The 11,687-nt window shown below is 38.6% G+C and overlaps 1 protein-coding gene across 2 annotated transcripts in view; it reads right to left on the bottom strand.

Annotated features, from left to right (window-relative positions):
• Positions 1-827: 827 nt before the first annotated feature.
• Positions 828-11,687, bottom strand: part of NLRP3 (NLR family pyrin domain containing 3) — a 47,607-nt gene continuing 36,747 nt past the window's right edge. For both annotated transcript variants that reach the window (XM_077775896.1, XM_077775901.1), the window contains 3 exons: positions 6,648-6,818; positions 5,778-5,948; positions 828-2,124 (listed from right to left, as the gene is read on the bottom strand). In XM_077775896.1, coding sequence (XP_077632022.1) covers positions 2,025-2,124; positions 5,778-5,948; positions 6,648-6,818 — 442 coding nt within the window. In that variant the 3' untranslated portion in view covers positions 828-2,024. The remainder of the gene's footprint in view (positions 2,125-5,777; positions 5,949-6,647; positions 6,819-11,687) is intronic.

Raw genomic sequence — 11,687 nt, 5'->3', positions numbered from 1 at the left:
CCTCTCCTCCCTCCACTCACTCTCACTCTCTCAAAATAATAATAATAATAAATAATAAAAATAATAGAACTCCCCTTTTTAGTAAAACTTCCTCCCATAGAGTTAATCTGGTGTTTCCTGATAATCAGATTCTGCGTATGTATTCTCAGCCAGAATTACACACAAGTAACAATAGTTCCTTTTCAAGTTGTCTTACTCAAAAATAGACATCCATTTGCACCCATTGATCTTTTTATTAGGTGGTCAGGGTACTATCTAATTGCTCTTTTTTATAAAGTTACTATTTTTCTTTTGCAACTGATTAGCCAACAGTGGAGATATGACTTTCAGACTACACAACTATCCTGCTCTTCATTTAAACTTCTCTTTAGATGTTAGCATGTGCTGCTGCTTCATACCTGATCCAATCTTTATTATGATGATTGAGAATATTTTTTTCCAATAGCATGCTGTTGATGTTTATATATTGATCTTCTATCCAGCAACTTTACCTATTTTTTTAGTTCTACTGGTGTGGAAAGACTCATAGATATTTCCAAATTAATAGTCATATTGTGGGATTTATATTTATTCAGATATTCCTCTGGTCATTGAGGAGTAAATTCTTAACTCACTTTTAAGTCCTGTGTGCCCAGAAGTTTTTTTCCTCTTTCCAGCTTCACTGTATTTTAATTACATTTTATTACATTTTACCCTGTGTGTCCAGATGCTTGCAGCAGAAAGACAGTCTATAATAGTTCACTTCACCCAGATGCAAAAAAACAAAAATCTAGACCACAGTTACTAAGAAGTGCTGGTTCTAGAAAACCAAAAAGTTTGCAACAGAATACAAATCAAATACTGCTTCCTTTATTGAGACTGTCTCACCAAGAAAATAAATCAGCTTGTCTAAAAAGCATACTTAGTAATGGGATTAATTTATATTCTTGCACAAGCTCCTTATATCAACAGTCCATAAGCCATACTTTGAGTAGCAGAATCTGGATGGTTCGTTTGACAGAAGAGGCAAGTTTCCATCTTCAACAATTCCATGTGGTTCAAGAGTTGCCCCATGTGTGGAGAAGCAATTAATCAATATTTATTAATGATTTAATGCTATGCAAAGAGTGGCAGACAAACTGCTCCTTTAATAAATCCAAGATAAGCTCTTATGATTAAAGACAAAATGTATTTTCTACATAATATTTCTATTTATTATTATAGGCTTCATCTACTCTAAAACTGTCCTGGACATAATTTTCAACTTCCTGTCCTACCAGAGCTGAAATTTCAACCATCAGAGTTAGGGCAAAGTGATTGCCCTCCCCGCCATGTATTACAACCGAATCATTTGGTAAAGAGATTTTTTAAATGCATAAAGCAATTTAGTTTATCTATAAAGTTAAAACATTTCTAGTCACCTTCTTTTAAAATTAAGAAAAGAAACAATTTAAATCAATAAATACAAAAAGGTTTTATATTTTCTGAATTTTCAACCAACTACAATAAACATGAATTATTTTCTTAGAAAATATACCTGTTACAAAAATTTTAAATAAATAAGTTGCTGCCACAAAATTGCAACATAATATAGAGTTTACTTTTTCTGTTACCATCAGTTAAAGGATAGAATTTAAGTGTGATGATATGGGTGAAAGTAAACAGAACAAAGAGGGGTTAAAAAAGATATGAGGGAAAGGAGATTTAAAGAGAGGAAAAATAAGAAAAACACAGAAAACGTGTTTTCTTAAATGAGTTAGTTATATGAGGTCACCAAGAGGAACATATCCTTCAACTAAGTTTGTACAATGAGAACCACATCATTTGGATGGTTCCATGGTCCTGGTGTCTTCAAGCCAGGGGTACAGGAGATGCTCACATTCTCAACACAAATGCACCAACACAAGATTTCGCTGTCCCACACTGGACCAGAAGAATCGCAGAGTGATGGTCTTGACCCTGGATGGAGGAGTGCTCCCTTCCACTTGTCCACACTGGGACGGCAGGGAGCCAGAACGTTGGCATCTGGCCGCCAGCTCCTACTACTACCAGGAAGGCTCGAAGACAATGGTTAATTCAGGCTTTTCTTCTTGAAGTATTTCTAATGCACATTTTGTATCATAATTGAAATACATCCCACACAACCTGTACAAAGCAAATAGAGAGCCTTTGGTTATACTCTTCAAAGAACACTCTCAGAGATTTTTTGCCAATAAATCTCATCTTCTCTTAACCTAACACACTTCTAAGCTCTCTGATGCTACACTTCACGCCAAATGTTGTTTCTGTTACATTAACTTTCAAGTTTGGAAATGTTTAAACATGTGTAAATTTAGAGAAAATAGTATAAGGAATCATCATATGCCCATTACCCAGATTTGACAATGAATAACTCATGTTCAATCTTGTTTTATCTATCATCTCCCTACTCCTCACATCAATGGATTATTACAAACACAGCATTTCATGCATCTATAAATATTTCACTGTGTGACACTAAATGAATTCTTTTAAAAACACAACCACAATGCCACTTTAAAAAGTTAACACTTGGGTGGCTCGGTGGGTTAAGCACCTGACTCTTGATTTCAGCTCAAGTCAGGATCTCATAGTTCATGAGTTTGAGCCCTGTGTCAACCTCTGTACTGACAGTGTGGAACCTGCTTGGGATTCTCTCCCTCTTTCTCTGCCTCTCCCCTGCTCAAGCTGTCTCTTTCTCTCTCAAAATAAACTTTAAAAAAAATTTTTTAAGTTAGCAATAATTTCTTATTATCAACATATATCAAATCAGTGTTTGAGTTTCTTCAACTGACTGATACACTTACTTTTATATTATGTTTATTTAAGTGGGAGCCATATGAAACTCACATGCTGCAATTGTTTTGTATGCCTCTCAAGTGTTCTTTGATATGTTCTTCCCACTTGTCTCTTTTTATTTTTGTAAGTTTCCCTTCCAACTTAGCTAAGAAATCATACCATTTGTTCTGCATCATTTCTAACAATCTTGGTTTGGTTGTGTTATGAACTGAATGAATGTTTGTATTTCTCCAAAATTCATACACTGAAGCCCTAATCCTCAATGTGATGTATTTGGAAATAGGGCCATTGGGGTATAATTAGGGTTAGAGAGGTCATGGGGGTGGGTGCTGATGATGGCATCACTGCCTTTATGATAAGAGATGCACACACTCTGTCTCTCTGACCCTGTCTTTCTCTCTGCCACATAAGGACACAGGAAGAAGACAGCCCTCTGCAAGCCTAGAAGAAAGCTCTCACTAGAAGCAGAATTAGTTGGCACTGTGATCTTAGATTTTCCATATCTCAAGACTGTGAGAAATAAATGTCTGTTTGTGTAAGGCAGCCTGAGCTAATGAAATAGGTTGATTGGATCCATGGTCTCTTCAGTCTGTTTCAAACCTGTCCCTTATCTCCAGAGAGTCCTTCTGGGGTGGGTCAGTGAGTCTATGTACATCAATCTCCCAGGCTTCATCCTGACATATCCTGCCCTTTGTCCCTCCATTTCTCTTAGCTCTGAGAATGTTAGCTTTTCCTGTAGCAAACATGCTCCACTGTCTCTGCATAATGATACAATGCTGATCTAAATTTCTGTTTATTCGAACCTGTATTCCAATGGGTTCTTAGCCTTGAGGTCGTGAACAAAAACAGAAGTCCCTGTTATAATATAGAATTCATATTATTTGGTAAGATATAGATAATAAATGAACAAGAAAATATATAGTATGTATGTATGTTGCTGATTAATACTATGGAGGAAAATAACAAAAAAAAACAAAAAACAAAAAACCAGAAGGATCAACTGGTCTGTTATTTTCACTAGGATAGTTAGAGACAGACACACAAAAACCTTTAAGCAGAGAATTTAAGGATACATGAGAACAAGACATGTGGATATCAAAGGGGAGAGAGTTCCAGGCAGATGGAACAGCACATGAAAAGTTCTGGAAGTGAAAATATTTTTGCAAAACTGCAAGGAGATCAGTGAAGCACAAGGAACAAGGATTAGGAGAAGATGAATTTGCAAAAGCAACAAGGGCCAGATCACATGAGGCTTTACACAATACAATGAGTTTGTGGATCTTACTCGGAATGTGATAAGAAGTCACTAGAGCATGTTGGTAGGAATGATATGATCACTGATTCATGGTTTTTTAATGTTTGTTTGTTTGTTTTGAGAGAGAGAGCAAGCAAGCAGGGTCGGTGCAGAGAGAGGGAAAGAGAGAATTCAAAGCAGGTTCCACACTATCAGCACAGAGACTGTTGTGGGGCTTAAACCCACAAACCATGAGATCATGACCTGAGCCAAAATCAAGAGTCAGATGCTTAACTGGCTGAGCCACCCAGGTGCCCCTGACTCATGTTTTAGTTACACGTTACAGCCTCCCTCTGCCATGGTAAGAATACTACCTGGCAGAAAGCCACCCAGAACAATCCAGACAAGAGGGGACAATGGCTTGAACCAGAGTGGGAGCCATGAAGCTGGCAAGAAGAGGTCCACAAGCAGGCATGTTATGAAAGCAGAACTATCAGGACATGCCAACAAGTTGGACATGTGCATAAGAAACAAGGTGTCAAAGGTGACACAGGATATTTTTTTGGCCTAAGCAATTCACAATGAATAACCATTGGTGGAGATGGGGAAGAAGAAGGTGTTAGACAGAAGGGGATGATACAGATTTGGACTTGGACATGTAAAGTTTAGAAGATTTATTTATTAGACATACAAATGGAAAGGTCAGACTAGCATTTGGACATGGAATTCATGCAGGTATAAATTGGATGGCACAGCATATATATGATAAGGCCAGAAGACTAGATGATGTAAACACAAGATAAAGTTTAGAGAAGAAAAATTAGCTCAATGATTGAGTCCTGGGGATCCAGCATGTGCAGGTCAGGATGATAAAGAGAATCCACATAGGAGACTGAGCAGAAACAGCTCATGAACTAGAAGAAAATCCATGGTATTGCCCCTAGAGACAAGTGAGGGAAATGTCTTCACTGTAAACTGTGACTGTCCTGGCTGACAAAGCCAGGAAACTCATTAGGGAGTTCTTACTCAAAAGGTAATGAGTACCTCACTGGTGTCACTAATAAGGAAATGCAACACAATGCAGATAAACTGAAGTCTATGGAATTTCTAATCTTGCTGATTCTGAAACTCTCTTCCCATTTGGAAATCCTCAAAAACAAGACCTTACCACCCCAACTGTGCAAAGACCTTGGCAATTTCAATGAACCATGGACTCCTCCAGTTCTGCAAAGTCCAGTCCCTTGCATAGCCATGTTATTCTATCTGGCCACTTTCACTGGGGCTTGGGTTTCTTTCAGGAAAATGAATGGAAACTTTTCACACTGAACTGAAACGATTATTCAAAGTTAATGCCTGCATGAAGTCTGGATAAATTTAGTTATGTGGCTAATGACTCATATGACCATATAAACAAACAAACAAATAAACAAATAAACCAGAGGCCCCTGAGTGGCTCAGTCGGTTAAGCATCTGATTTTGTCTCGGGTCATGATCTCTCATCTGGTTCTGTGCTGACAGCTCGGAGCATGAAGCCTGCTTTGGATTCTGTGTCTCCCTCTCTCTCTGCCCCTCCCCTGCTAATGCACTGTCTCTCTCTGACTCTCAACAATAAATAAATGTTAAAAAAAAATTTAAAAACCCAACCTCAGTCTGAGTACAAATGAAGCCCTCCTGGATTTTGATAACTCGTCAACATGTCCTTCATACTCTGAACCCCACCATGCGAATCTCTGCAGAGCACACTTACTGCAGGCGTTTCAGGAGGCAACCCTGCTGCCTCAGCACCTCACAGAGCAGCATGACCCCCAGATCACCCAAGTCATTGTTGCCCAGGCTCAGGTCCCGCAGGCTCTGGTTGGAGGTCAGAAGTGTGGAAAGGTCCCAGCAACAGTGTGAGGTGAGGCTACAGTTGTCCAATCTGCAAGAAACAGGGTGATTAAAAAAAAAAAAAAGTCCCCTTAGCCATCCCACCAGGTGTTCCAGATCTCAGCCTGCAGTATTTCAAATGCACAAAAAGAACAGGATTAACAAACTTAGAATAATCCTCTGTGCCCATGGTTACTATTCCTTCCTTTTCAGATGAAAGTATTTTTTTTCCAGTCTGCTAGATTGTGCACATCAAATTAGTAAGAGTAGTTTGTGAATTTATTTTTCTTCAATTCTATGCCTCTCCCCAAATTTCCCTAAAACACAAGTGCCATATCACCCTATTCTTTTGTGGTGAAATCCACAAATCCAAATCCAGTATTTACCTTTACAGCACTGAGAAATAGAATTCCTCCCAGGCACATGATCCCCTAATAAGCCAAATCTTAGAACACCATTACTTCTCAGGTACAAATCATCCTACATTAGCCCTCCCCCCCACACACACACCTTAGTCACCATGAATCCCCATCATTGTAATAAGTGCCTGGGTGTCTCAGTCAGTTAACCCTCTGACTCTTTGTTTCACCTCAGGTCATGATCTCATGGTGTGTGAGTTCAAGCCCCACATTGGACTCTGCACTGACAGTGCAGAGCCTGCTTGCAATCCTCTCTCTCTCCCTCTTTCTGCCTTTCTCTCTCTCAAAAATAAATACACAAAAATTTAAAACAAATAAGCTAAGGGACTTACTCCAATATCTGAAGCTTGCAGCTGGGTTGCAAGAGGCCCTCACAGAGTAGCTTCACCCCGGTGTCTCCAAGAGCATTGCCCTGTAGGTAAAGGTGTGTGAGCTTCTGGTTAGTGCTGAGCACTGAGGACAGAGCTGGACAGCAACCTGATGTAAGTCCAGAATTCATCAACCTGGAGAAGGAACAAAGACAAGAGTCCTCAATGTTCAGGCTTCTTAGAACATTGCACAGCTACCTCACCAAAAGGATCTCATCTTATACAAAAAGATGCATCCTTCAACTTCAAGGAGTCAGCATCTTGGATACAATCTGAGGAGAGCATGACTCCTTGTCTCTGGCCACAAAAGAAAGACAAATAAGTCTCAGCAGATGTTTGGCTGGGATCATTAGAAGAGACAGAGCAAAAGCAAACTAATCCAGATTCCTTCCACTTCCTTCTTCCTTCTTATGCACATTCCCTCTACCATGCATCCTCCCTACCACCACATTTCCCAGAAATACACCCCAGGTTATCTCTCACTGATAACTCCTACCACACTGCCGAGACTTGCCTTATTTAACTCTCACATTACCTGAGCAGGTAGCAGTGCAACAGTAACTATTATGTATGTTTTACAGATTAGAAATCTGAGGTTTATAAAAGTATATGTTTCTCTTATGGTCAAAGAGCAGGTGTTTATAGATACGGTACCCAGACTTAAGCGTTCTAGTGCCATCTCTCCTCTGTTGCCCCTTCTTTCCATATCATTCTTGCTTCTGCATTGGAAGAGGTCTCTCAGAGCATAAAGCTCTAGATTTGCCTTACACTCGTGGGATTAAGATTTTTGGTGTATTACACGTGGGTCAAGTTGAACATATTCTATCACTCAACAGAAGCATGAGGGCTCTAAAGTAGAGAGCTGCATCACTGAGCAGAGAAGCTCAGAGGGTGGTATACAGTATACAGAAAGCCACATATGCTAGACCTTCAACAAAACCTTGATTTAAGAACATTTCATGCAATCATTCCATCTTGCCACAACCCTTAACAATGATATGTTTTTAAGCTCCAAGATGTCTTAGAATCAGGAGAAATAGAAACATAGAAAGCAGCAATGAGCAGGTGATCAAATGAAAACAGAAGGACTTATTTACCCAGTCAAGGATGAATCATAGTTAGAAAGATAGAATAAGCAAGACAAAGAGGGCATAAAGCCCAAGATAGATGAGTAAAAGGCAAGGCAAGTTCTGAGGGACTTATAGTAAGAACTTTATTTCCAGTTAAGAATAATTTTATCAGATGGACTCTATTTAACATGTAGAAGAGGTTTGCAGAATTATTGGCTGTTTTGAACCAAATGTTTCTGTCCTCTCAAAATCGTATGTTGAAATCGCAATCCTCAATGTGATAGTATTAGGAAGTGTGGCCTTTAAGAGGTAGGTAGGTCTTAAGGGTAGACTCTTCATGATGGGATTAGCACCTTTGTAAAACAGACCCAAGAGAGTTCCCATGCCTCTACTGCCATGTGAGAGCACAGCAAGAAGGTGGCTGTCTGAAAGCCAAGAAGAGAGGTCTCACCAAATATCAAATGATTTACAGGCACTCTGATGTTGGGCTTCCAGGCTCCAGAACTGTGAGATATAACTGTTTGTTGTTTGAGTCATCCAGACAATGATATTTTTGTTACAGCAGCCTGAACAGACTAAGACATTGGCAAAGAGGAAGAACATTCCAGAAGACTGAAGATAGTCATCCAAAAGGAAAAGAAAGACTATTTTGAAAGTTACAAAATGGCGGGCTTTGCCATCATTTCCAGAAAAGGACTAGAAAAGATTATGAAATAGATGTTTGAGGAGCAGTTCACCATGAAGTGACAATGGTTACAAGCACAGGATGGTTTTGTTAAGAATGAGTCACATCTGAATTATCAAAGCATTAATAACCATTGAGACTGAGTGATGGGTACATGGAGTGCATAACAAAATGTTTAGGAGTTGAACAATTAATTCTACCAACCACTCCACTTGATTAGACAGATGTAGCCAACATTGTACATCTCGGTCTCAAGCAATCCATTCAATTCAGTTCTACATTCACTGAGCACAGATATTTTGCCGTGTACTACACTGTTAAATTATTATTTTTTAAAAATTTAACATGTATTTATTTTTGAAAGAGAGACAAATACAAGTGGGATCTTTCAGAGAGAGATGAAAACACAGACTCTGAAGCAGGCTCCAGGCTCCGAGCTTTCAGCATAGAGCCTGATGTGGGGCTTGAACTCACAGACTGAGATCATGACCTGAGCTGAAGTCTGACATTAAACCAACTGAGCCACCCAGGCGCCCCTGGGTTTTTTTTTTTTTTAAGTTTACTAACGATGTGCCTTAGGTTACAAATATGTGTTACAAAGAATATTGAGGAAGAAGATTTAACATTTATTAAGGGTTTACTATATGTTTAGGCAAGAAAATGACTTTAAATAGGTTTATCTCATTGAATTACTACAAAACCAAGATGCAGGTATTGTTTTTATCGTTATTCTTAAATGTAAAAACTGAGGAACAGGGAAATTACTTGAGGAATAAGAAGGAGCTTCCTAGGTGAACTGTGAGGGTGGGAGAGTATTTTGCATACAAGCAAAGGAAAGCAGTAAGCAAGGGGAGGAAGGATGAAAGAGGTCAGGTTCCTAGAACTAAAAATGAGTTCAATAGGACTCAAAATGGAGTAAAGGAGGGGCGCCTGGGTGGCTTAGTCGGTTAAGCGTCCAACTTTCGCTTAGGTCATGATCTCGCGGTTCGTGGGTTTGAGCCCCCGTGTCGGGCTGTGTGCTGACTGCCAGCTCAGAGCCTGGAGCCTGTTTCAGTCTGTGACTCCCTCTCTCTCTGACCCTCCCCTGCTCACGCTGTCTCTCTCTCTCTCCTAGAAATAAATAAAACATTTTTAAAAAATGGAGTAAAGGGTGTGGTAGGTGAAAGAGCAGAAACAGTGATCTAAAGCTGGTCAGGGATAATTTTGTGTACCATGCAAAGAAACATGAACTTTGAAAGTTTTGTTTGCCCGTTTGTTTGTTTTTGAGAAATGGCTCAATATTATCAAATCTGTATTTTAGAAAATTCCTCTGGTGTTTTGCAAAATAAAGATGGAACTGAAAGTAAAGAAAATCTAAGATTTTCCTCTGTTTATTGGCTGATCAGCCTCCTGGAAAGTGCCACAGTTCAATAAGGCAGTAAAGAAAGGACCTTCAGGGGACAAAGGGATGAGGGTGGGGAGTAAGTTATAAAAATTAAAGAATTTTGCAAATGCTCACCTTGTGGCACTTGTGTAATGTTGGGGGTATGAGGTGCAAAACGCAACCAGAGATAAAGGTCTAAAATTCAAGACATTTGGCTATGCCTAACAAAATATAAAATGCTTACAAGTGTTACTTCATTAATTAAACAAAGGTATCCATCTCAAAAGAAATATCCACACATACACAAAGATATATAAATAAATATGTTTTTTCTCAGGGGCGCCTAGGTGCTAAGTTGGTTAACCATCCAACTTCAGCTCAGATCATCATTTCAGGTTGTGGGTTTGATCCCCGTGAGGGGCTCTATGCTGACAGCTCAGAGCCTGGAGCCTGCTTCAAATTCTGTCTCCTCTCTCTGCCCTTCCTGTGCTCATGTTCTGTCTCTCTCTCAAAAATAAATAAAATCATATTTAAAAATTTTTTTAAAAACAAATGTTTTTCTTAGTTACTTGTAATATTAAAAAAGGAAAAATTTATCCAAAACTTTACTATTTAATAAGAATTTAAATAAATTACTATAATTAATATTATATAATATTATGCCCATATCTATAGATCTGTATATAGCAGCATGGCAATAAATCCCTGANCTTAGTTACTTGTAATATTAAAAAAGGAAAAATTTATCCAAAACTTTACTATTTAATAAGAATTTAAATAAATTACTATAATTAATATTATATAATATTATGCCCAAATCTATAGATCTGTATATAGCAGCATGGCAATAAATCCCTGACAAATTTAAGAGGAAATTATAAGAAATCAGCCACATTATGATTTCGGTTTTAACAGATGGATAGTGTTATGGATTGAATTCTGTTCTCCAAAACTTCATGTGTTGGAATCCAAGCCCCCAGTACCTCAGAACGTGACTGTATTTAGAAACAGGGTCATTGAAGATGCAGTTGGTTAAGAAGAAGTCAAGAAAGTGAGCCCTAATTCAACATGACTGGTACCTTCTATGACAGGGAAATTTAGACACAAAGACACACACCAACACAGAGACAATACCATATAGAGATAAATGTGAAGTGGTGATGCATTTGTAAGCCAACGCATCTCAAAACTGCCAGCAACCCCAAATAGACAAAGTAATATGGAAGAAGAAAACCAAAACGGGAGGCATCACAATCCCAGACTTTAGCCTCTACTACATAGCTGTCATCATTAAGACAGTTTGGTATTAGCACAAAAACAGACATATAGACCAATGGAATAGAATAGAGAACTCAGAATTGGACCCACACATGTATGGCCAACTAATCTTTGACAAAGTGAGAAAGAGTAGCCAATGGAAAAAAAAGCCAACCTCATTACAGATGGTGCTAGGAGAACTGGACAGCAACATGCAGAAGAATGAAACTAGATCATTTTCTCACACCATACACAAAAATAAACTCAAAATGAATAAAGGACCTGAATGTGAGACAGGAAACCATCAAAACCCTAGAGGAGAAAGCAGGAAACAGCCTCCTTGACTTTAACCGATGGAATGGGAAAAGATATTTGCAAATGACATATCAGATAAATGGCTAGTATCCAAAATCTATAAAGAATGNTATAAATGGATTTTGTTTTTTTATCCATTCTGCTACCCTATGTCTTTTGATTGGAACATCAGCCCATTTACATTCAGTGTTATTATTGAAATATATGAGTTTAGAGTCATGTGTCTTTTGTGGGATTCATGCTTGTGGTGGTGTCACTGGTATCTTACATTCCTTGCAACACTTCCCTTAGAGAGTCCCCCTCAGGATTTCTTG

Source organism: Crocuta crocuta, unplaced genomic scaffold (genome assembly GCF_008692635.1).
Source record: "Crocuta crocuta isolate KB4526 unplaced genomic scaffold, BGI_CrCroc_1.0 scaffold441, whole genome shotgun sequence".
In the NCBI taxonomy this organism is placed as follows: Eukaryota; Metazoa; Chordata; class Mammalia; order Carnivora; family Hyaenidae; genus Crocuta; species Crocuta crocuta.
This window is presented reverse-complemented; position numbering and strand designations above follow the sequence as displayed.